Below are 25,918 nucleotides of genomic sequence, written 5' to 3' on the forward strand. Positions count from 1 at the left end.
TTGACAACTGGAAGTAATGTTCAGTTCAGGCCCAGCTATGATCAAGCGGTCTTAGGTAAATACAATCTATCGATTTTACAGAGCAGGCTTAAGTTAATCAACTGTAACTCCCCAACCCACTACCACTCCATCTCTCTACCACTACCACTACCACTACCACCACCTGCTCCCTCTCTATCTCTGTCTCTGCCTCTCTCTCGCGAAAACGTTAGCGTGTCCTGCCCCACAGGTGACACCCGTCATAAACATATGCTAAGTGTAGGCAATTGTTCACCTGAAATAATTCGGGAACGTATGGTATAAGTCAAAATATGGAATTCAGAAACCAGTTGTATACATATATTTTTATTCAAACATATTTATTTCTTTAAATGTAATATTATCCATATATGAATATAGTTATTTATATAATTTATGATATATGAGTCTATGCACCAGCCATGAAAGATCGATAATAGCATCCCACGAGGGCAGCATTTTACAGGTCAGCAAATCGTTCAAGACAATCATCTGAACGTCACCGTTAAATCTGATGATCTTAAAAAGACAAACGCCACTCAGAAAAAAATGCACGAGAGCGTCAAAGAATTATCTCGCGTCTGATCTCTTTATTTGACTTTATCACATTAGGACCAGTCTGACGTAAAGGTTAGTCCTCATTTATCATCCGTGGTTGTGAGCGATGCACTCTGTGTGTTGCTCTCTGTTCTCTTAAACCAGCTTCCCAAAGACTGCCTGGTGATCCAAGTATCTGCAGGTGTCAAGGGGTGGATGGCAGATTACTGATGGTGTGATAGGATCAGTATAGCCAGTGGGGGGAAGGCGTAGCTGCGGCACTGTAGTGCAACGCGTTCTCAGGGGCCATTTGCTATCGCTAGCTGAAACGCTGATGGGATCTCAGCTGGAGATTTTCATTTTTAACCTGTGCAGTGTCCTGCTTAGAACCAAGCGTTATTTGGAATATTGTAATCACGGCACGACTTTCGTGGAACTAGCTCAGAAACGACATTACACGTTTCATGAAACATTTAACAGTGACGCCAGTTTCGGTTATGAAGTCTTTCAGACAATGCAGAAATAGGAAACATTTTCACCATAGACTCGTATGCGGGTTCTTCCAAGTTATATGATTATTGTTAAAATATTATCAAGATCACTTATATATTATTTAGTCAACCATTGATAGTTTCATCAAACATGGACAATGCAAACTGTTCATTGCCGTAGCCAGACAATATCATTCTGTATGATTTAAAATGATAATAATGCCACCGACAGTGACTGTACATCTCTTAACATAGGTGACCCGTGAAGATCCGGGTTAGAATTGATCTTCAGTAACCCATGCTTGTCGTAAGAGGCGACTGACGGGATCGGGTGGTCAGGCTCAAGGACTGGGTTAACACATGTTATCGTATCCCAATTGCGTAGATTGATGTTCCTGCTGTTGATCCCTGGCTTGTGAGTTCCCGATCCGATTATTTACAGATCGCCGCCAAATAGATGGAATACTGCTGAGGGCAGCGTGAAACAAAAACTCATTAACTCACTCTTAACTTCGGTACATGTACATCCATACAAAGACGTTCTGAAGTAACTCATATATGCATCCTGTTCAAAGCGGCTTAACTCAGTCTCGTTGATTCACAATAAGTTTGCATTAGGTTTTGTTGTTGGTTTTTTCCCTGTTTTGTTGGGATTGTTTTGTCCAATCTCCAGTAACATCAACGCAGGACAAAATCAACCATGTGTTTGTGAGTGGCGTGATGTTGAGGATCCAGAATATTTCTTTGTTTCTACTTGTGGAACTAACAGTTTGTCAAAGATTGAAATCAAATAGGTGGAAATGTATGGTCTTCTTAATCCTCATCGGCACTTTGTTTAGCTGTGACCAGACTGTCCCCGGGGACGTATATGCTTCTCACACCTCATTAGCGAGTAATATGCACATTATCACAGTTGGCAAGTCTTGGCTAGACTGATACACGCGGAACTAAAATTACCACAGATGACAAAATGAGCGATTCAAGGAATCGATCAAAGTGCCATTCTACGCCAGCTGTATATTATATTTCATTCAGTGCATAAGTAGTCTTTTCTGTCGAGTAACCTGATCAGCCAAGCGTACTTATTTAATTGACTTAATGCTAACACCTGTTGAACCATGAGTGAAACTAAACTAAAAATAATCCGCAACGATCAGTTTGCCGACGAGTTATACCGCCATCGCTGTTTAACACGATTTAAAGCTTTACTCTTTAAAGCTGGATCCTGCTGGTATAGATTCATCAAATAACAGGATCACTAGATAATCTAAGTTCAATTAATTTCTGCCAAAGCCATACTTTGGTGAGAGAGGAATATGTGAACCTGTTACGAGTATAAGTGTGTATGTTAATTCATTGTACCGTTGAAGTCCTTTCTTTCTAATGCAATTGTTAAGACGCAATTAATAACATGCAACCCCCTCAAAGGGGGTTGAATTATTGTAAAATAATGGTCCTCCTGAGAGGGTACGTAAGTCCCAACATATTTACAGTAAATTTAGGGTTGCCACGTTTTTAATCGTAGAATATGTGTGCTTTTAAATTATGGCTAGATTTCGCTTCTGTTGCCAATGGCTGAAGGGATGGTGTAAATCCAACTAGGGTCCATGCAGGTAGCAAAAGTACTATTAATGTAAGTCCCCATGGTCCCTGGTATGGTGATCTACCTTCAGTTATTGGCGATGTATAGCCCATTTTTATACTGTATTGTTTTTCCCCTATAGTTAAAACGTTTTAGATTTAATTACTAGTTTTACATACATATCTATGATATTCTAGTTGTTTTACTGTCCTTCGTCGGCAGGTTTTTTATAATATACATATATTTCATTTCAATATCAAATGTTCTCGTCACGATATGGCTGAAATATTGCCGATGTGACGTTAAATATTAACTCACTCACTCACTTAATAACATGCAACCACTCTGTATATAAATGTGGCAAAGAGAGTAGACTGGAATACGTAAAAGTGGACATTAAGTGAGTATGGTTTTACGCCGCTTTTAGCAATATTCCATCCATATCGCAGTGGGGGACACACACATGGGCTTCACACACTGTACCCATGTGGGAGTCGAACCCGGGTTTTCGGCGTGACGAGCGAACGTTAAACCGCTGGGCTACCCCACCGCCTCGGTAGACATTAAGACTGTAATGATGACATGTGATGACATGAAAGATGTATATGGACCACTTGTAATTACAACATAAAAATTGGTGGTGGTACTGATGGGCCAACTATACTCCTCACACACAAATAAACTACAAGTATTTCAGTGTAATATCTTTATCAACCTCGATAGCAATTTTGGCCGACATATTACTGAAAGGTAAATATTCAAAAAGTACATAACCTTTAGTGACTGTCAAATTGATTTATCTGATAACATTGACAACATCACCCGAACACAACCACCCTCAAAAACAGCATGCAGAATGTATGGCATGAATGTGCTCAACTCTTCACACATGCACCCAGATCGGCGTAAACCTACCTGTAATCATTCCTCTGGTACAACAAGCGGGTCCTAACTTCATTTTTATGGATGATAATGCCCGACAAAGAGTTGTTAACAATGTTGTTTTGATCAACAACATCACACATATGGACTGGCCTGCAAGGTCACATGATCTTGAACCCACTGAACATGCTTGGGACATTATTAGAAGTCGTGTTTACTGTCTCCATGTTCACCCCCAGACTCTGGGTGACCTTGAGCAGGCGTTACCGAGAGAATGGCAGAACATTCCACAACAGCGACCTCAAAAGCTCATTTGGTCAATGCGTCAAGACGTGTAGAACCTTGCATTTGTGCTCATGGTGGTCATATGCGTTACTGAAAACTGCTTCACTGTCCAAAATTGACTTAAACCTTAATGTTAACATGTTGCTTCATCAATGCAGCACATTTTGCACGACTGTGTCGCCGGTACATGCTTTTGATGATTTGTAAGTCTATTATTGCTCAATATCATTTCATTCCATTTTGTTAATCGTGTGTACATATGTTTCACCTTTCTATTGCATCATTCCATGATTTGCAATTTCAATAAATGAAAAGGTAATGAGACTAAAAAAATGTGTTGCTTAACTTTTTGTGAGAAGTATATATCGCCCAATTTATAAACAACATGTGATTATGGGTTCGAATCCCGGTTCGCCCTGGTTATGTTTTGGTTTCGTCAACACCATTCCTGATCTCGTAGCTTTCGACAAAGTGGTAAAAATCTGAGATCTCCATCAGTCCTTGTCGATCACTGGTATTTAATGGTGGCAACCATATAGCCTGGATATTGATAAGTGAGGCAGCAAACAAAGCTACAGTGTTACGAATTATCCAAACTCGTGGTACGAGTTTCACGATGTTAATAATTGCACTTGCATTTATGCCTATACTGCTCTGGCACTCATGTTAACTGTTTTTGTAGTAAAGCTAATGGCTATAGCATATCCATGCCTCATCAATAACATGCAAACAGCATGTTAATTGTCGACTGTTGTACAAAGTGTGGTAAACAATAATGAATCTAAACATAAATATTCGCATGGTCTAATGTTTTGTTGCAAAATAATCAGTTGCGTTTGTTCTGACCATGAAACACGACAACTCGATGGAAGCATTAATAAATCCTTATGACCGCCCGCGTGTACCTTTAAGTCCACCTGCACACACGCCTCCTGTGGGATACGTTTAATAACATGCAACGCTCGGAACTACAGCCAAACACATCCACTGTCATTTGATTTACCATACCTCAACATAATTGATTGTCTAATTACATAGGAAGCCCCAAATGGATCGGGGAGCATTGAATCGCAACATTAAAAAACAGTTTGCTTTCAGGTTGGACTCGTATTCCGCGTATCCTGTTACGGAGAGGGTGATGTGTAATACATCTCTACACGGAACTTATCGACATTTAATGAAATAAGAGACTGCGAGAGCTGTAAGCTGGTGTGATCTGTTTCGCCAATCGTCGATACTTGTGCACGTGATCGTCATTGAACACTAAAGCTGGCATCCCTTAATGGGGTATCAAGGTCTTTTTTATCCCGATAAACACCCTGTCGGTAATAGTGAAGGTTTTAATCAAAGTTTCATTCAATAAAATCCAGAAATAATAATGTTTACATATTTAAGACCCCTGCAGGCCAATCGGGATCCAACCTTACACTTTAATTCCTTAAAGTCCATAAAGGAACCATCATCTATGGCATCTCGATATGATCGAAGAGTGAGAGAATTACGATGTGATACACGAGTGAGAGTTATGATATGATGGAAGAGCGGCAGTGCTATGATATGACAGAGCAATTGCAATATGACGCAGACATGTAATACACGTTAATGGTTTGATGTATCTATAGACTGCTATAGAACTGCATTCCCTTAAGAGCGCATAGTAAATATGTGGACATTACATGTTTTAGTAAAATATTTACAAATATGTTGTATTTAGCCACGTAATCAATTTTACAAACGAACCCTTTACATGATTTAGGTTCCATGTTATCTTCAGCAATTTAAAAATTTGATTCACATGTTGCCACGGTCTCACCTCGAAGACAATTGTTTTCTGTGATATATTACTACACAGATAAAGACGAGTATGTGAAATGTCAGATAGGTAATTCCGTCATTGTTTACAAATATGGCGTCGACATGGTCACAGGGAAAATTGTTATCATCATCAAACGAATAGTAAAAGATAATGAAAATCAGCGTCTGATTGGGACGTAGCTTGAGCAGCTTTGGCGATATAAATTGGGACACAATTTAGCATAGTGGAATCGGTATCCATATCTGTGCTTGTGTAGAACTCTTATATGTCCCAAATTGTTTCATTTTGTCTCATTTTATACATACCTTTCTTCACTTTTCAACGTTATGACAAGACAGGCTAACTAAACACGTGACGTCTCTCAGACTTGGGTTAGAGTGATTTCCCTTTGATAAAGGGCGATTACTCTAGCGGGCGAACCAAAGACATGCAAGTAGAATCAATAAGTGTTGGCAACTGATGTTTTGCGTATATACAGTTACGCCAATGTCTAAGAAATACATTTCAGCAATTGTTTCGTTTGTAGCCACCGTCCGTTTTAACATCACTGAATTTCTAACGTAATACATAACTGACAATGTTTTAGGTAATGTTTATGTGATAGGAGGAGAGATGAGAAACGGCTTTTCGAGGTTGGAATGTTAGAATGACACATGACAAAGAGGTTACGGTGGTAATCGTCCTGGATTAGGAATAAACGCAATTGTATTATAGCGCACCTTGACGAACCACACTCACATGATAAGCATTGCGTCTATACGCCGTATACATTACTCACACAGTATTATACAGGATATTCTTAGCAATAACGACTCACTCCAATAAACCTACAGTAGAGTATACAATATTATTATTTCTGTGCACAGTGAGTGTGGCGAGTCAATATTACTTTTATTCATGACCAACATTCGACATTGGAGAGAGCTGGTTGGGCCAATCACAATAAACGTCTGTTCTTCAAGCTGTTGCTCCGTTACAATAATGCCGGGCCTCATCAGAGAACAACGGTTATGTTTATGAGGTTTCTGCGTCTTTAAACTCAACCACGGAGAATCGACAGTGAAACTGCAATACCTAGTTGTGGATGTATAACAGGGAATGTGAAGAAGATTCGCTTCAGCTATATGTAAATGGTATGTAGTACATGTATATAATATGGATGCTATATCTATGGTAGAAGCGGTGACAATGTGAATACATATTCTCATATATGCATGCTGCATTTATTTGAGAACGTAGGTAAATTGTCTGTGAGCACATGCTGAAGTATTTTTCATAACTAAATATGTTTCATTTCATTTCCAGCTATGCATACTGCGTTCTTCTTTACTTTTATGCTGTGTGTGCACTTTGGCATATGGTGAGTTGGAATGTGATGAATCGGTTTCGATGTTTAACCGACAACGCCGACAAAGTCAAATTAGCCACACAAAATGTTCTTGGAAAACGTATATCCTAACAGTATTAATAATTTCATTGCTTTCCTTTAAAAAAATGTCAGTAAGCTTTCAGATTATACAAAACTGTACCCTGTACACTACCGTCTGTAATTGGATATGCCTCTCAATAATTAAATATACAAAAATAGAAGCACACAGATGCTTGCACCGATGAATGTCATCTAGTACTACGTTCTCAAAGAAATCTGCACAGTGTTGCCTGCTTCATTATAAAGTGTGTATGTCTCTCTTGTCAAATGTGACAGGAATTGCAAATATCGTTAAAGTAAACAGCATGGCGATTTTCCCATCTGACTTGACATTACAGCCAATAAATATTATTACGGTGGGAGAAATCAAATTAGTCATGAACTATGTGCTATATATGTCATCACAATATGTTTTATCTGATATACAAATGCAATAACAATATTATAAACCGAGATGTGCCATACTGTTTGCTGGAAGGCTCGCCGTTGAAAGGTTTTTATCTAAAGGCTGCATTTATTAAGGAATGTCAAATAGGTAATATGGTTAACTGTACGAGAGAAATCAGTTCAATCGTCTAGCTGTGCAAGTCATTTCCATCGGCTTGTATGTGGGTTGCATTGACGCTCTGCCTGACCCTTTTCACTCGTGAAGCCACAACTTAAATCTGTTAATGAGGAACAATTTATTGTGCGTGTTTCAAATGTGTAGTTTATTGTGCGTGTTTCAAATGTGTAGTGTACTAGTAAATCTGCAATGAACTTGACTTTGAAGTGGAGTGTCCACCGAGGTTCTGCAAATGCTTTAGACTTGCACAAGTTTCAAAGACAATACTTATTGTTGTATGTCACAATTTTTAGATTTGCTATCACTAAGACTGACTGACTGAGTTTGGTTTTTTACGCCGCTTTTAGCAATATTCCAGCAACATCACGGAGGGGGACACCAGAAATGGGCTTCACATATTGTGCCCATGCGGGGATTCGAACCCGGGTCTTCGGCGTGACGAGCCAACGCTTTAACCATTAAGCTACCCCACCGCCCGCTATCACTAAGAACAAGGTGTCTTACGAACGACTGTCCGCTGACCCAGACTTGTCTACCACGAGGATAGAATTGCTACACACCCATGGGTTTATCATTCATTATTGCCTTGGAGCAAGGCTACAAATCCGTATGACAGGCAACTGACAGGAAAGTGTTGATCATTAGTTTTAGGTCGGTGAAATTATGGGAAACCTGTTCCTCACAAATGCTTATTATTGTCTTACAAGAGGTTTTATTATATATATACACGAAGACGTGATGCCCGAGGGCCTAATTACAGAAATTTGATCCTCACAGTTTGTAACGTCTGTGCCAGGATTAAGAACGTAGAGCCCCGAGTGGTTTGTCGTCAGTCAAGACATAAATTATACATGTCCACCAAGGATTTATAACGCGTGATGGGAACTAGACAAGTAACAGCATACATTTACGTAGGTGTCGCGCCATGTTGCGTTTCATTGTCTTTAAATTATAAATTATTTATCAGCCTCAAACACTGTCTTATTTGTCAATGAATTAGAACATGCTTAAGAAAGGTGTTTTCAACACCGACGAGTATATAGAAATGGAACTGTTAGATAATATCAGTTTGCTTATCATCAGAGCTCTTGAACATATTTTATATCAGTACATGTATACACAACATATATTTGTTCGAAGAAGCCATCAATATATACTTCTGTGAAAGGTGTAACCTTCATATACTTTAACAATTCATTTGTCTCTCAAAACAGTTTTAAATAGCCTTCACAATGTGTATATTCATTTATGGACGAGTTGCCAATGTCACAGACAGGAATATACTTGTCTATCTTCATTTACTGTATTATTTTGTATTTTACCTGAAGGGTAGAGTTATAAATATATCAGAATGCCTCATTGACGTAATGATACATCATGCTGACATGTTACCTCTCTGCGTGACAAAGCTAGCGTTAGAGAGAACATATTTCATTTACATTGCGAGACGTGTGTACATAAATAGCATTACAAAAAACACCAGTGTCAAATGACCCCGACGAGTGTCTGAAACTCAAACAGCATCATACAATAAAGTCTCTTTGCTGTATGTCCCTGTCTCGTATTACAAATATAGCCAGACGGTCTATACATGCTGATATTTATGTCATCATGTAGTGTCGAATTAATACTCAAAGGTTATCATAGAACGCGACTGTCACGATACAGACCTTCAAGAACATCTTAAATCCAGCCACGCCAATCACCACTAACTGTTTAGAGATTGTGTATACTTTATTACTCATACGATCATTGGGCTCTATTCACAGAGTATTGAGTCTCCCTGTATGGTCACAGAAGCAGCCGGTAGGTTGTTAGTGAGGTTGGTTTCACACCACTTTGAGCAGTACAGATAACTTCAATTATAACACGACCTCCCTTCAGCTTAATGTGGGAACAATGCTCAAAGTAATGAAGGTCTCGTAGCTCCAACTGTACGGGGAAACCAGCGCAATGACCCGTGAAGATCCGGCTTAGAAAGGGTCTTCAGTAACCCATGCTTAGTAAGAGGCGACTAACGAGTGGTCTGATTCGCTGATTTGGTTGACACACGTCATTGTATACCAACTGCGGATATCCATAATCATGCTGTTGATCACTGGATTGTCTGGTTCAGACTTTATTATTTACAAACCGCCGCCACATAGCTGGCATATTGCCGACTGCTGCGTTAAACATCAAACCAACCGACCAACACAGTCAAGGATCTAGATGGAACCAAGAAATATCTTACAAAAGGTCGTTCTGTCAGCTGTGCGGTGCGGTCTCCCTTTTCGCGAACACATGCTGTCATCACATTTGCAGTGACCAAGTCACATAATCTCTCAACTAGGTTGCTTGTCATACCCAGGCTATGTCGCTCTATGACATTTTTGTGTTACATGGTCAGCCATGTTCTCTCTATGACAAGAAAACTGAACAATATTTTGTGAAGAAATTACACTTATTTGACATACGAAATACCTCATTGCATCGGTTTTAGATGTATTCATCAATTGCTATAGCGTCGTCTTTGTGGATGTTTCTGTTTTGGTATTATCATTACTAAATTGTGGTTTGCTGCTACAACGATAGCAGCAAAGAACATTAGGTTTATAGTGACTCAGTACAGCGTATTGACCCGAAGTCCTCCTGAACAGCCACTCTGGGTCATGTCAGTGTTGATGCACTGCATCCATGGCAGTCATGTGCTCCAACGCGTCAACGTCACAGAGCATTGCACACAACGATCCACTTAAACCATTTTTCTAGCGATAATAATATTTGCGAATGTTAATTGTGACGCATATATTTAATACCCCTTACATGCAATTACTTCAACAAAATAGATTACTCGTATTCATACAAGTAATATGCACGATTCTCCAACTGTTACACTGTAGCAGACGTTGGAGTAGCCTGTGGTTAGAGCGGTCGATCGTCACGCCGAAGTCACAAGTTCGATTCTTTAAATGGATACATTGTGGGAAGTCTATTTCTGGTCTCCCCCGCAGTCATATTGCTGGAATATTACTAAAAGTGGCGTAAAAGTACACCCACTCACTACGTTGTACTATTGTAAGTTGTAAGGGTGGATGAGTTGATTTGTTATTTCAAGATTATTGCCAGTAGTATAGCGCCGTACATGCGAGTGCCTGTGCGTGTGTATGCGCATGACAGATGTAGCTCAAAATATACACATCATGTTATATGACAATAAAATCAGTATATGCACTATCGAGTGACTCATGGAGCGGTGGGGTAATCTGGTGGTTAAAGTGTCTACCCATCTCACCAAAGGCCCGGGTTCGATTCCCCATATGGCTACAATGTCTGAAGCCCATTTCTGGTGTCCCCGCCGTGATATTACTGGAATATTGCTAAATGCGGTGTAAAGTCATACTCACTCACTTATATGACTCCATTTTCGATACAGCACTTAATTTTCTGTATTGTTTACATATTCCTGTTGCATGTTAACTGCAGTGCTGTACAAGGTCAAGCAACAAATGCATATACGAGGGGATATCAAAAAGTTCTAATTGTCACCAAGACGTATTCAGGGTACAAACTTTCTTTTGCTTTCTTGTCCTTATGATTTCTCTACATAGTCGCCATCCCGAGTTACATATTTCTGCCACCGTTTCTTGACGTTGCGCAGACCGGCTGAATAGAAGTCCCCGGATTCCATGCACCTTGGCCTTTTTCGGAGGTGGTGACATTGCATGTTTCCACTCTTTACTCATCTCTTTTGTCTCAGGATCATACAAAGAGACCCAACGTTCGTTCATGGTTACAAACATCTGAAGAAATCCTCTTCACCCTGCTCCAGAAGCTCCAATGCCTGTAGTGACATGTCCCGTCGAGTCTGTCTTTGAAGATGTGTCAGTAAACGAGAAACCCAACGTGCTGACACTTTGGACATGTGCAGTTGGTTATGAATGATGTTCCATGCACTGCCATAGCTCAAGTCGGTCTCATGCATAGCCATATTGTTGCACGGCGATCTTCCTGAACCAGCGCCTCGACTTTGTTCACGGTGTCCAAATCATCAATAAGTGAGGGGCGTCCACTTCTTGGCTCATCTGTGAGGGACATGTGACCAGTTTGGAAATTCCTTTTCGATGTCACAACAGTGTCATAGGATGGGCTATCATCAGCATAAACAGATTTTATCTCATCGTGAATTTGTCGTGCGGTGCAGCCCTTCAAGTGCAAGAACTAAATTACACTGCGCGTTTCAGTCTTCTTCATACTTGTGGGTACTGATGTGTAGGATCAACTAGCAACAAGACTGAATATAGTGAAGTAGATAGTTCTTGGTACATTAACTAGATAAGGATCACTGATGTTACAGTCAAAATTTTATCCTGATTGCTCAATAACTTCTTGGTGATAATTGGAACTTTTTGATACCCCCTCGTCTATTTATGCAATTTGCGTATAAAGACAGGTGCTGCCGGTAGGACAGGACACCCCTACCCTTTTTGCGAATACATTGGGTCACTTGGGTCACTGATCCTAAATGGTACATTCATAAATAATTATATACTTCATCACTAGTTTGGTTTTATTGGTCAGTTGAATCCCTTTTGTCGGATACTATAGACTTGTTATGCCCCTGGCGTAGACATTATATATTACAGCATTAGTCCATTCAGATACCAAGCCACAACGCCACGCCGATATGACCTTGTTTTATCCCTGTAATGCCTTGCTCAATGCAGGATAACAACAGATATGTTTATTTCTTCAATAGGCCAACGGCCAACATGAAAAATGCATTGTACATACTTTCAACAGCGCATTGCCAACATTTGAATCCACCCCACCCAACCCCCTTACAAAGACCTTTCCTGACAAAAGATAGCACTAAAATATATGATAAACAAATTTGGCTAAGTTGAAGGTTAATACTTCAACTTTGGTTTGTAAAAGATTTATAAACTTGATCATGTTTGGAGACGTCCAGAGGTAAATAGCGACGTCTAAATGTCAAATACTTAGGACAAACCATGATAACATGATATTCATCCTCTATGTCATTTTTGCAAAGGACATAATCGGTTTTCTAATGCTAATTTAGGACAACAACTACGATCTTTTAACGTTTCTTGGTATGACGCGGCCGGGGATCGAACTCCTGACCGTCCACTCCCCTAACAGACACCGTATCAACCAGACTCCGGGGATGGTTAACGTGTTAAGAATCTAATGATATTGAACTGTGTTACATAATGATCACTGAACGGTGATGCATTTTCCTGGTCATATAATATATTTCACAGCATCAGTTTTGTTTCATTATTGCAGAGTATGTAAATTTTTGCAGTTATTAAAACTCGCTGCTAAAAGGCGATTATTAGTTTCTGTGAGAAGATGTAATGACCGTCCTTAAACATGATCAATCCTTGTTAGGATGTTTTGCAATATCTCTAACATTATTATTTTTAAAAATTAATTACTGGCAAAATTGCATATTTCTACACAGTAGCAAATACTTCCGGTGATATATTATCGGATATAATAACTAGCGCCGGTAAGGATGGCTCATGATATGACGCTTTTATATTGAACAGAATATCCCTTTCAATGGGTTTGTTTTTGTTTATCCGGTGTTCATTATTAAGGGCCTGCTTCCAGCTGTCCTTCTTCGTGACCATTGTTACAACCCAGCTCAATTATTACGGCGATTCAGCCAAAAGCATAGGAATCTGCGCCATCCACACAAATATTATCAATACAGCTTACCACCATCTCGTCCAACCTCTTAGAGACTTGGCAGGAGGTTTTCCGCTTAGTTCCGTCTGCCTTTGAGGTCGTCAGCAGGCATTTATGTGAAAGGACCTTGGGCATATCTCTCCCGCAGATGTCAAATTAGTTAACGAGTTGTGGTTATTTATGACATGACGTTAGCGGTTTTTGGTTCCCCTGTTGGTGCGTAAAGTCACATTCACCAGCATTGGTTCGTCAATGCTTCTGCCTCTACTCATGGGAAAGCTGTGGTTTAAACCATTGTGTCTTAATGGAAACATGTTAAGTTTCAAGACTGATGAACACGCTCTGAACAAACCCATCGGACCTTAACGCCGTGTTTAGTTTATTCAATGGCTTTTTGTTGGAGGCGTTGCTTTCTGAACCTGTTGATGTAGGATTGTTCGTGCTTATATGATAATAATGTAATTTGTAGAGGTATGAGTGTATTCGTTGAGAAGCCCGAGGTGATGAGTAGCGCTATCATGTTGTCATGCTCAGCGAGTCGCAGAGGAGTTTAGTGTGTGTGGAGCGTTTTTATCACAGGATAAGCGGCGGTGGCTTCGACGCAGCAGGTGAGTAATGCTTGAAGCTAGGGAAGTTTGAACGACTTCACACTTCAGTATTTCTTAGAGATAAACAGAAATTGTAGTATTATATTGAATTTGTGAAACCGTATGTTGTGAGAAACAGCTAAGCTCTCACTTTCTTTCTCCCTCCATCTTTCTGTGCATGTCATTACTGATTCCAGTTTCTTGTTGCATTATTATTGTCATAACCTACCCAGCAGATTTAAAATGAGTCTAGGAGAGAAATGTGTATGATAATATTTGTCGAATGTGACACCAACGGACATTGTAGTAGGGGCTGTCACGCTACTACTGTGTTCATTATGAGAAGACCACTCGCCTTGGGAAAACACTATACATGCCCTTTGGGTTTCCCGGGAGTTGGTGTTCAAACAGCGCACCAACAAGTCTGATAGCATGCTTGTAGCATCTTAGTTTTCATCTCCTTGGACACATCTTCATTACATTTCATTACTAGGCCTGTGTTTAAAGGGTGAGTGAGTGAGTTAAATGTGACTTACCAATTAAACGGTTACTGAAACTAAGGTGTAACCATGTCCTTTGCTGTCGATATTAGGTATTGGGACTATAATGTGGTCTAACTTGACGTTCCAGATTATTGTATTTCATTTAATGAGGATAATTCGCGCATATTCGTGCAAGCGTGAGTGAGTGAGTGGGTGTGTGCGCGCGCTAGTTGTGCAGTAGTTCTAGTACAGCAAGATATCATGCTGCTGTCAAACATGGATCCTCTACTCAAATGGTATACCAGTCCGTCTTTTATCCATTTCACGTCAAGCGCTAGGCATGGTAAAAAGTACCTGCTATAACTGATGTTTGGTGTACGTTCTTCACAACGGGAATGCGGTCACTCCACTAGGCCATGGAGGCGATTCTGTGATCAAATCATGTAAGGAAATTACTCAGAGGAAAACGGTCTACTTCATGTTTTCGTTATTTCGGATTTTGCAAATGGCATTTTGGGATAGAATCGGCCCCACAAACCTGACCGTATGCTTAAATAAAACCTATCAACTGTCCATATATATGTGGATAGCTATGATTATCATATTCCAGCGACATGGAATACTGAAATCTTGTAGATATATCTGGAATATGTGTGACTGCACTGGTAAACATTTTTACTTATTTCCGAATAATTTACCCTTTTGCTAAATACCATGCGTCCAAATCGCCAAAGGCAACGAAATTCGCAGTGCATGGTGCCGTAGGCTTACCAGAAACCTCAGATCGTGTGTTCGAATCCCTGTTCATCGTGTTTATATTCTTGCTTTGTCAGCACCATACTAGTGTTCGTGGGTTCCACTAAAGCGGTGCCCGTATGCCACCTCTATCATTCGGGCTTTCATACCACAACAAGCCTGGTATAACGGAAATAGTATTCAAAGCGGCGTTAAATATTGGTTACTTACAACAGACTTCCTCTGTATTCAGTTTTGTGATATCAAGCTATACCATAATGAGCATGTTCTTTGCTGTTGAATGAGTTACATGATCGAAATCATTCTACATGGTATTATGATGAACCATCATTAAGAAGTGAGGACAGTCCTTCTGTCCAATTTGGCAGAGTGCAAAAGCTAATTATCCTAGTGATTGGAAGCTAACAACGATTGTCATGTCTCATCTAAAGATGCGGGGACGATAGAGTTGGTATGATTACAATGGGATCTAGGCTCAACTACATGTAAGTTAGGTTCACATTAATGAAGAATTCTACTGAAACATCTTGCGACGTTAATTCAACAGATTCTGTGTCAGTCAAGTTTACCAAATAACACTACGTGGTAGACGTTATATTTAGGCAGCAATTAGTGTTCAAAAACGTCTGGCTACGGTTTTGTTTAAAACCTGTTATTGAGGTTCCTTACTTTGATGTTTGAGATATACCACTGGAAGCTGTAGATCTTACCACATGGATGTCTGATTATTCGTGCTTAATATTTAAATTACATATCTCTTGAATAAATACCCTTCTAAAGGCCCGCTCTAATGATCTAAATGAAATATTTTAGCCGCAAAAATCTTCCTCGACCTTCCTCCCCAATTTGAAATAAGATCGGATTTCAGTATTCACATAAGAAAAAGACTCATTGTCCTGTGGTATTTTGGAAGAGGGGGTATATACATATAGTGCAGTTTCCTTGAATGTTTTTTACCTTTGACTTTTGAGATCATTAGTGTTGGTTTGTAGAGGTTTGGCTTAATGTAGCTTTGTTTTCCTGTGTGAGAAAGACATCGATACTGGTCGAAGGAATCCTCTTTTGTTTCATCTCACAGCTTGTCATTCAAGTAAGGATTAAACCGGTTTATCACGTGCTCAATTGGTATCATTTGGGAATTTGGTTCACACCAAGAGCTGAAATTTACACATGTTTTTTAATTGTGAATTGTCACGTGTTTGTCTAACGGGTCGTGTTACCGTTTTCTTTCCGATAATTTGATTTTAGATTATTTATTTAAACATTTGCTCATATCATGTTACAGGGAAGGTGTCTAACTGAACTGATCATTATCTGGGGCTAACCGTAGAAAGGAGTGAGTGAGTGAGTGAGTGGGTGGGTGGGTGGGTAAGTAGGTGGATTGTTGATAGAGCTGTGACGATATATCATAGTATCGATAATCGTGATACTTTATCTGACAATAAATGTATCGATACTTTTTTTCGTATCGTAATATGTATCGTTGACCTTAAAGTAGTGAATTTTCACTTGAAATTGACGGTTATGTCGAAATTTACACTGTTACTTGCTATCAAAATATATTTTTTTAAAGAAAATAACTAAAGATAGCATAACGTGATATGCATCGAATCGAATCGTATCGTTCCAAGATATCGCGATACGTATCGCATCTTGAAATTTATGTATCGTCAAACCTCTAGTTGGTGAGTGGGTAAGTGAGTAACTATGCTTCTGCGCCGCTGTTAACAATATTCCTGCAATATCACACTGCATGGGACACCAGAAATGAGCTTCACACACTGTATCCATGTGAGGAATCCACTCTGGCTCTCCGGTGACGGGGTCGGTGAGGTAGCCTGGTGGTTATAGCGTCCGCTCGTCACGCTGAATACCCATGTTCGATTCCCACATGGGTACTATATGTGAAGCCCATTTCTGGTGTCCCCCGTCGTGATATTGCCGGAATATTGCTAAACGCGGCGTAAAATCATACTAACTCACTCCGGCATGACGAGTGAACAGTTTTACCACCAGGTTACCCCACTGCTCCAGAACGGAAAGGCTGATTTAGAATATTACCATTTCCTTCCAAGATTAAATCTATTCGCTTAACAAATACTCCCATATATGTCAGAGACGCACGTAATATACAGTGACATTTGACGTTTTTAGTATCTCGTTGACAAAGATGTCATATCAGTATACATGTATGCATGCATATATAAGGCACATGTGTTAAGCGATGCATAATAATAGGGCAAATAAGAGCGTACCAGGTCCGCTGTTTACAAGGTAAGGTTGAATTCCCACGTTGGTCGCACACGCAGATGACAGCTCTAGCTGATTTATGTACAACAGTGATGACGCAGTTCTCATATTTCACGTTAGAATGTTTTTCTATGTTTCGAATGACAATATCTCGTCTTCAGGGTGAAAAGTAATATTTTGATTAAATATGTTTCTTTGAAATGAATAGATTGGTTACAGTAGGTACATACGTTGTATCTATTTACAGCTTCGCTCTAACAATGCCTACACATTATATCAGTGACAATGTACCAAAGATGCAAGTACCCGTAGGCGCAGCATATTCCCATGACGCAATACTAAGTTCAATTCAATGACACAAGCACATGGATCTTGTTGTCACGATGCCCAGTGCTTCTGAAAATGAGAGGAAGGTCAGGGTATTGAAATGATTATTTTTACAGTCTTGAATCACCGTAATCAGCATTTCACTTACTGGATACAAGCCGCAGAATTTCTCTCCATATGATGATGGATTCAACATATTTCATTGTGTCTTGAACAGACACTCCTGTGATCGATACGGTGGTCAAGGATCCATGCTGCGTGGTACAATAACATGCTATCCGTTAAGTCACCGAACCGGACATACCCTTATTCATAGGTTGGCTCTTACGACAAGCTTATGTTGCCGAAGGCCTGTTCTAACCCCGAATCCCTCATGGAGCCTGACATTTTCAATTGTTTTGCACTGCACATCATGACTTAGCCAAAAATATATCTGAATGTGGGCGTAAAATTACCTATTACCTACTCCCTCTCACTGTCTGCGTTTACCTCTCGCTTTTTTTACACTCAATGAGTAAAATAAATACCTTTTGACTTGATTGATTATTCTTAACACTATCTATGCATCAGAGTATTTACAATGGACATGTCTAGACGGAAAGAGATATCTTGGCTGATTGAATATATATGTTTATGAAACAAAGCCACATCTAAATACTCCTGAAAGAGTGATGCATATCCCTCTACTTGGAAATACAATTACCCAGACATTTCAGCGTAAATTGTATACGAAACACGAGAACAGGGTTATAAATTTAGTTAACCTTTATAATATCCAGAAAGTCCCGGTTCCAACGTCAGCCTAGCTTAAACTTTACATCTTCAAAGTGAAAGAATTTCCGGGAAACTGTTTCTAAATCACTGCCGGTATGATAAATGGGAACAAGATAAAAAATACTTTTACCTGTGTACATACATCTGTGAGCACTACACCTGTGTGGTTTGCTTATATGTGCATGTGGATAACGTTATTCATCGTCCAGATGGAGGAGCATTTCAAGTACTATAAATATCTACAAAAAGGCTCTTTGGTTCTTCATCCGCCAAATGAAGTACACTTCAAAGACTTATAGAGAAGGTTTGAGTCAAGTAACCCATTGGGAAGTGTCTGAATGCATCTCTGCAGGTTGTGAAAGGTGACGTGGTTGATTATGTGTCATTGAATCTCAGACGGCAAGGAGTGTTATTCACGTCCACACCGTCGTGATACATGTTTGCAGCCTGATCTCCAATGGTAATATTTTGTAGTTAAGCTTGTTTCCACGTTGAGATTTGCTTTTCACAGATATCATTTCCAGGCCTAATGCAAGCTACAGAAACTCATGATATCTTACACCTTTTACGATTACAACAATGCACCAGTTCATAAACACTTCACATATAAACTACATGCTGTGGTGTGCACCGGAGACAGACAATCCTATTGTGGCGCCACACCGTCAAGTAACCTATCTGGGATGCTCGTCATCATGCCTGGACTTCTTGACCAATACGAATTCATCTTTCGCTATATATACTCCCACGAGCAGTGTTAGTCTCAGTTCCTCCTCAGTGGACCACAGTGGACATATCCACGTACCGCCACATGGTGACGTGCATCGACTCAGCGACTGTATTCTGTTGTTATTGATGACGATAGATCATTGGCTTTATAACTGCTGCTGTTTCTACATTATTGTTCAGAATGACCACGTGTCGTTAACGACAATTTGTAGTATGTACCTTTGTCGCTGATAAACTGTGGTAAGAAATTGGTGCAAAGTAGATCTTGAAGATTATTCCTGAAACTGTCCGAGATTACTCAAGATAGCATTATATTTGTGAATTTTAGTATGGATCAGTTTCGCTATTTTCTCACGGATTCCTTTTCGCACATGTTTAACCGAATGTTATCATGAGTTGTTGATATATTTAAAATATGTTATCGACGCTCATTCACGTATCACTGATGGTTTTCTGTGCAGCTGTGTCCATTTGCACACCTTCAGATTAGGTACCTGCAAAGGAATCTGCACTTATAGTCTGCAAACATCAACTTCTCGAAAACTGCTGGGCCGATGGATCGGTGGTGGATGTATGGCTGCCACCGTACCGCAAGACATTAAACCTATCAGTTTGCAAAATGGCGTTATCCGATTTTCAAAAGTAACAGAAAAGTATTGCATATTAAGGTGGGGCTTTTTACGTCACAGTCAACCCGTGATGATCCGGGTTAGAATTGGTCTTCAGCACCCATGCATGTCGTAAGAGACAAGGTTGATTGTGGATCTGTTGGTCAGACTTGGTTGACACATGCCATCATATCCCAATTGCGAAAATCTCTGCTCATGATGTTGGTCACTGCATACCGCCTCCATAAAGCTGGAATATTTCTAAATAAAATAAACAAATAAAACGAGACAGTCAGCAATATTAAAGCTTCGGTGCATATAACGGTGACCTGTTAATGATCAACGTCGCACGAATAAATGACCAACACCAAAGCCGTTAATGCACGTTGACACTCAATTAGCAATGTCACAACGTGTATTTACCTTAATGTGACATTTCTATCTTTAACGTGACATATTATGCAACTTTATACTGCTTTGGAACTGAAGCGTGTGATGACAACCGTGTTCTGTTGGAATCTTGACAGTTGTTATGACTTCAAGTATCCGAAATTACCATTACGAAGTTCATGAAAAACCACACATTTGATCATTCGTGATACCCTGTTTGTAGGTACGGAAATGCAGTAGTTACGCAAGAACATACACCCAGTTTGAGTACTGTCAAATATGTAGATACCTAGGAATATTAAACCAACTAAGATGTGCTTACAACATTACAAGACACCATTTCATAGTGCATGCAATGACATAGGTCATGATTCAAAGCTTCGGATGTCGTTTCCACGAAAATAGTTTCCTACATTCAGTGGCGACTGGCTGCATGAATGCACAATCAAACTGATGAAACATGTACGAAACTCATCTCTGTTGATGGCGTAATGCATCTATGATAACTACCGTGAGCGTTTGTCGGCCGGAGTGCACATTGTATCACGTAAGCTTCAGTGCTATTCATAACCGACTGACACAATGGAACTAGAACTGAATATTTAATGTTGAGTGTGTTTGTGGTTGCTGCATACCTGAACATTGCCCAGTGGACAATATTCTTTGCAGCATATCAAGATAGCGAATCTTGACAATGCTCACGTCTTAAATAATGAAGATTACTCTTCAACAAGAACGATCTATAATGTGACTGGAGACATTGATTAATTCTACCGTAACCATAGCCTGTGGGACTTGGATACACATTTTCTGGAAATGTCCGCCATTAATTATGTGTCACAAAGTCGGAAATTCTAGGACTTTTGTGTACATTTAATTTCATCCTCAGTGTTATTCTTAAATCAAGAGCTATCTCTTGCCATGTGTAAGTGCAAGAGAAGAAGTCACTTGAAAAGAATTTACCGTTATGCTTGAATTGAACTTTCAAAGTACACGTCTATATCTGACTTAAGCAAACCATTCTGTTCGATAATGATCATCGACTATTCAAAATTGCTCTGAAAGCGGATACAAGTTTAGTTTGCTCCGTCACTGGATGTTTGATGCTCTGCCATATTTGTCAATGGGAAACAATGCCTTCATGTCAGACCTCAGCGTTGGCTTGATCTCAAAGAGACCCATCCCCTCCACAGTGAATTTCTTCTGTTTGATTTCTTGAAACATCATTAAAATCGATCATCTCCCCTTTGGCAAGGAACAAAGAATGCACGTCAAAGTGGATGCCTCAGTGATTTAAGGGGAGGAGAATAGCTCTGTCAAGTGATCAGCTGTCGCTCGGAGCTGCCCAAGCGTCAGAAAAACGTCGCGGGTGCAGAATCACACAGTAACATGCAACAAAACATGTCGATATAGATTCAGTTCATTACCTTGGACAGCATCGAGGAAATCGTTCTCAACCATCTGAGCAGGTCGTTAAAGTTGACTGATTGATAGAGTAAAGCGAACCTCTTTTAATGTTCATTAATCAAATTGTATTTGTGGAATAGAAGCAATAATTCATTCTGAAGAGCTGGGTTCATCATTATCATTTCCAGCACATTTTCATCTGATGTGATCTTTTCCAAAATATTTCATTTGGTGTTTTCGAAAACATGATGAAATTATAGAATCAACCGAATTTATACATGTACATAATGTATTTAGAACCTATTCGCTAGTCAAACGACGTCATTTGGTGTGTTCTTCAATGTTGAAGTTTGTCCTGTTGTCCAAGTAGTTAATATGCTTTTCTGAATGACATGGTTACAGCGGTCGTTTTCTCAGCATGGCAGTAATTAGGCGATACTGTACTCTTTTTGATTGCGGTTTGATACGGCTTGGGAGGATACGCTTATCCGTACCGCTAAAACAGTCATCAGTGATTTTTTAATGATCTATTCATACTGCTATCTTGCACTTTGCATCCAATTGATTCTGATTCGGCAAATAATCGACACGTGTTATTCTACGGAGTAAGCGTTAACTATTTACACCATTCTTACTCATTGCATCCCATAACGATCGCCCAGCACCGGATCTATCGAAATTGCTAAGCAAGAGACTATCCCGAATGCCCTTGGAGTAATGTCACTGGACAGATGCTGACTTTGCAAACAACTGGGACAAAGGGGATGCACAGGGGGTATTTCAACTATCACTACCACAGGCAACAAGAAGATTACAGATCACCGGAGATGAATCAACACGGTCCGGACCACAAAGACGAAATGCTGAAGGAAATAAAAGCATTGAGACCGATACGTTGATAGATGTCAGATTAATGTGCACTGCAGGAAGACCGAAGGATACCACAATGATATTGTCTGCTCTTACACAATCCCTTTCGTTGCTTTCTTTGTACTTCGATAAATGCTTCTTTGACAGCTCTGTGCGATACTTGCATCACTATGCAAGTCAAGAGGTCTTTGTGTCTGTATAATATTGAATAAATGATAGCGGAGAATGTGTCTGGAGATGAATGCTATTCATAAATTATTATGCAGAAGAAAATGATCTCGTTTTAAGATGGCGAGACATCCTCTTGATTTGAAACGGATGACACATCAAAGTGTATGATTTGGTGTATTGAATTACCAGAAGCGAAATGTGATCACCTGCTCAATAATAAAAGACTAGAGTGTTTCTCAAACTAAAATTGTACCGTTTCAGTTGTGTGGACCATTTTTTCATAGCATCATTTTCTTGAGAGTTTCATTAAGTAACTTAATCCCTTGATTCCCACAAATCATCACCCTTATTGATATATATCCTGCAATGGAGGTATTGATGTAAACTCTTAGTGCATTAATTCATGCGACTACCTAGTATGCAACTGCGAACATGACATTACTATTGCTAACTGCACACATGTGTTCGGGATTATCAACTCTTTCAAAATGTATAAAATTGAAAATATTTGATAATTTTAACGTTTTTATCTGTATTACAATACTGATCAGAACGGTGTCTCAGGAACTATGTTGACATAGAAAATGAAACAGCGTAAATTGAATATCTTCCTTTCACTGTGATGGATGATGTTTCTATTATTGTTGCAGAACAATGACGTCCAACGGCTCCGATGCCCCGTCAGCGGGGAGCAACATGACTGAGAGCATCTTCCTCACATACAATATGATGACATTTCACGAGGAGTTTGCACCGGCGTCAGTGATGATCGACCGCAGTATTTCTCCAATCTTTTACATCATCGGCGTCTTCTGCAATCCACTTTCCGCTTATATCTGGTTGAACAAAAAGACACGAAGAAACAACTCTTCTGCAATCTATCTAGGAACCTTGTCCATCTCACACTTTGTGTTTCTCATTTTACATATTTTTGTTGAGCTCAACTATGCCTGGGGTATCAAGACATACAATGGCCCCATATCGTGTGAAATATTTAACGTTATATACTATGTGCCACAGTATATGGCTCCATTGTTGGTGTTGAGTTTCACTGTTGAGAGATATATTGCAGTATGTCATCCCTTTAGTAAGGAGAAATTCTGCACGGTTCGAAGAGCTATAATAGCGGTGGTGATATTGTACATATCTTCAATGCTTCTCTCGGTGATTCAGGGATACTTTTGGACATACAATCCAAGCCTTGGGGATTGTGATCACAGAGTAGAAGCTAGACTTGGAGGTCAAACTAGTATTATCAATGTTTGGACATGGATTTCAGAACTGTTGATATTTGCCATTGTACCACTTGCCGCTCTTGTGTTCAACATATTTGTTATCAATGAGATTAAGTCACTGACGAAAAGGGGTCCTGCCTACCAACAACCCGGAAGTGGAAGTCCAACAGCTTCAACCGTTACCCTTCTAACCGTTTCGTTTTACCTAATTTGCACGTGGTTACCTGCGACTCTTGTGTATTCCCTGCAGAATCTGTTCATGGCCAACGATAGGATGACAGCTGAAGAGATCCGAGCAGACCCAGAATGGAGAAGTTATTTCATCTATATTACAATCAGAAAAGCAATTGAAGAAATAACACTGTCCAACTCGGCGTGTTATTTTTTCATTTACTGTATAACGGGGAAACACTTCCGGGATCAAGTCTGTGCATTATTCGGTCTGCAAAAGTGTGTTAGGTCCGAGGAGGTACCGCCACCAACATACAAACAATACATGGCTGTTGCTAAAATAGACCACGTTACCAACGGCCACACGTCTATTACAAGTGTCTGAAGCATTAGGTCGAGTCGGGATTCTGTTTTGTGCATTCGATAGAGGAATTATACCGTGAAACGGCATACCATTGCCATTATTGGATGTCAATGTACTCAAATCAAGTGCTTATCGGTATGTCAATTACGTCTTCTGACAGCCTTTGGATCGGGGTGGCCTCGTCGCCCAAGACAGCATAGGACGATGCTTCTCCCCGTGATTGCATAATGCATGCATTACGCGCTGTGTTGATCTTTAGGTGGTACGTTCAACCACGCTGTCGTTCATTAAGAGCATCACTTGGTAATTCTACATCTCAGACGTGCTGTGAATAGATATATCCTATAATCAACACACGGTGCTGAGAGTGGACTGATAGATCAGGGATTACAACCCGAATACCATAAATTAATCATTCATACGAGCACACACCATGTACAGAGTCATGAAGTGTTATTGCATGTTAATCCTTCTGGTGTCAATTTATTCAATGGCGAACGTATACGATTGATTGTATTGTGATGCTATCAACTATATGTACACTATAGTGAATTGTATTGACTCCATGACGAGCAAGGATGTCTCATCGATATATTGAGATGTTAAAAACACAATTTCACGGCGTGCGTTGCTAATAGTTTCAGTGTGAGAAACTTTGTTCGGAAGAGGTGTTGTACAACGGCAGAATTCAAATTGATATTTGCATTACCATGTTACTATATGAATCTGTGTACTATTAAGTTAGAAAGGTTACGCGGTACGATGACACGTAATTCAGGAAAATCTGAAAATGACAATGACACTGCAACAAAGGAACTTCAAACCGTAATTACCAAACCCATGATTGTGGCCAAGTAACGGAATTCAACGTAGGTGTTTCAAGATAATTCAGTTCGGAAGTATTTTTGTGTTTTGAGATAGATATACCATGTCATGGCAATACAATGTTGCATTGTGAATCGTTTCAAACAGACTTAGGATATACAGTGCTGGTCTGAACCAGAACGAACAGTTTGATTTCCAAGAAGCTGAATTATATCAGCATTGCAGAAGGTGCAAGAGAAATCCAGGGTGCATACAATTTGTATTTAACATTGTTACCACAAAGGGACCACGCCGGGATACTGGATCTACGTCACTGGATCATTATCATTTAATGACGTCGCTGCATTGTTTCACGACAGCAATTATAGTTTTGAGTAACTCTCCAATAAACAGCGAAACCTGGTAATTGTGGAATTAACCACAATGCATAAAGAACATTGATATAGATATCCAGGGTGTAAAAATAGACTGAATCTTTGGGATTATTGATGTTTCGGGTCAGTTAATTATCAGTTTGCTTTGAGACTTGTTTTACGAACAATTTGCTTGGGTTTCATTTCTCGTCCAAGACAATCTGTTTAAAGTATAGTCTTCCCATGTGACAAGGAGCAAATGAGACCATAAGCAATGAGTTAGTAGATACGATATAGGAATACCAGTTATGTAA

The 25,918-nt window shown here is 39.7% G+C and overlaps 1 protein-coding gene across 3 annotated transcripts in view; it reads left to right on the forward strand.

The window, feature by feature from the left end:
* Positions 1 to 25,515, forward strand: part of LOC124274927 (probable G-protein coupled receptor 139) — a 67,648-nt gene extending 42,133 nt beyond the window's left edge. Inside the window, exons 1-2 of one of the 3 annotated variants that reach the window (XM_046710294.1) lie at positions 6,585 to 6,744; positions 23,307 to 25,515. In XM_046710294.1, coding sequence (XP_046566250.1) covers positions 23,311 to 24,447 — 1,137 coding nt within the window. In that variant the 5' untranslated portion in view covers positions 6,585 to 6,744; positions 23,307 to 23,310 and the 3' untranslated portion in view covers positions 24,448 to 25,515. Of the gene's footprint in view, positions 1 to 6,584; positions 6,745 to 13,568; positions 13,914 to 23,306 lie in introns of those variants that run through there. The other 2 variants (XM_046710293.1, XM_046710292.1) reach the window with 2 other exon arrangements.
* Positions 25,516 to 25,918: the final 403 nt, after the last annotated feature.

Source organism: Haliotis rubra, unplaced genomic scaffold (assembly GCF_003918875.1).
Source record: "Haliotis rubra isolate DU_JTF1 unplaced genomic scaffold, ASM391887v1 Scf196, whole genome shotgun sequence".
NCBI lineage: Eukaryota > Metazoa > Mollusca > Gastropoda > Lepetellida > Haliotidae > Haliotis > Haliotis rubra.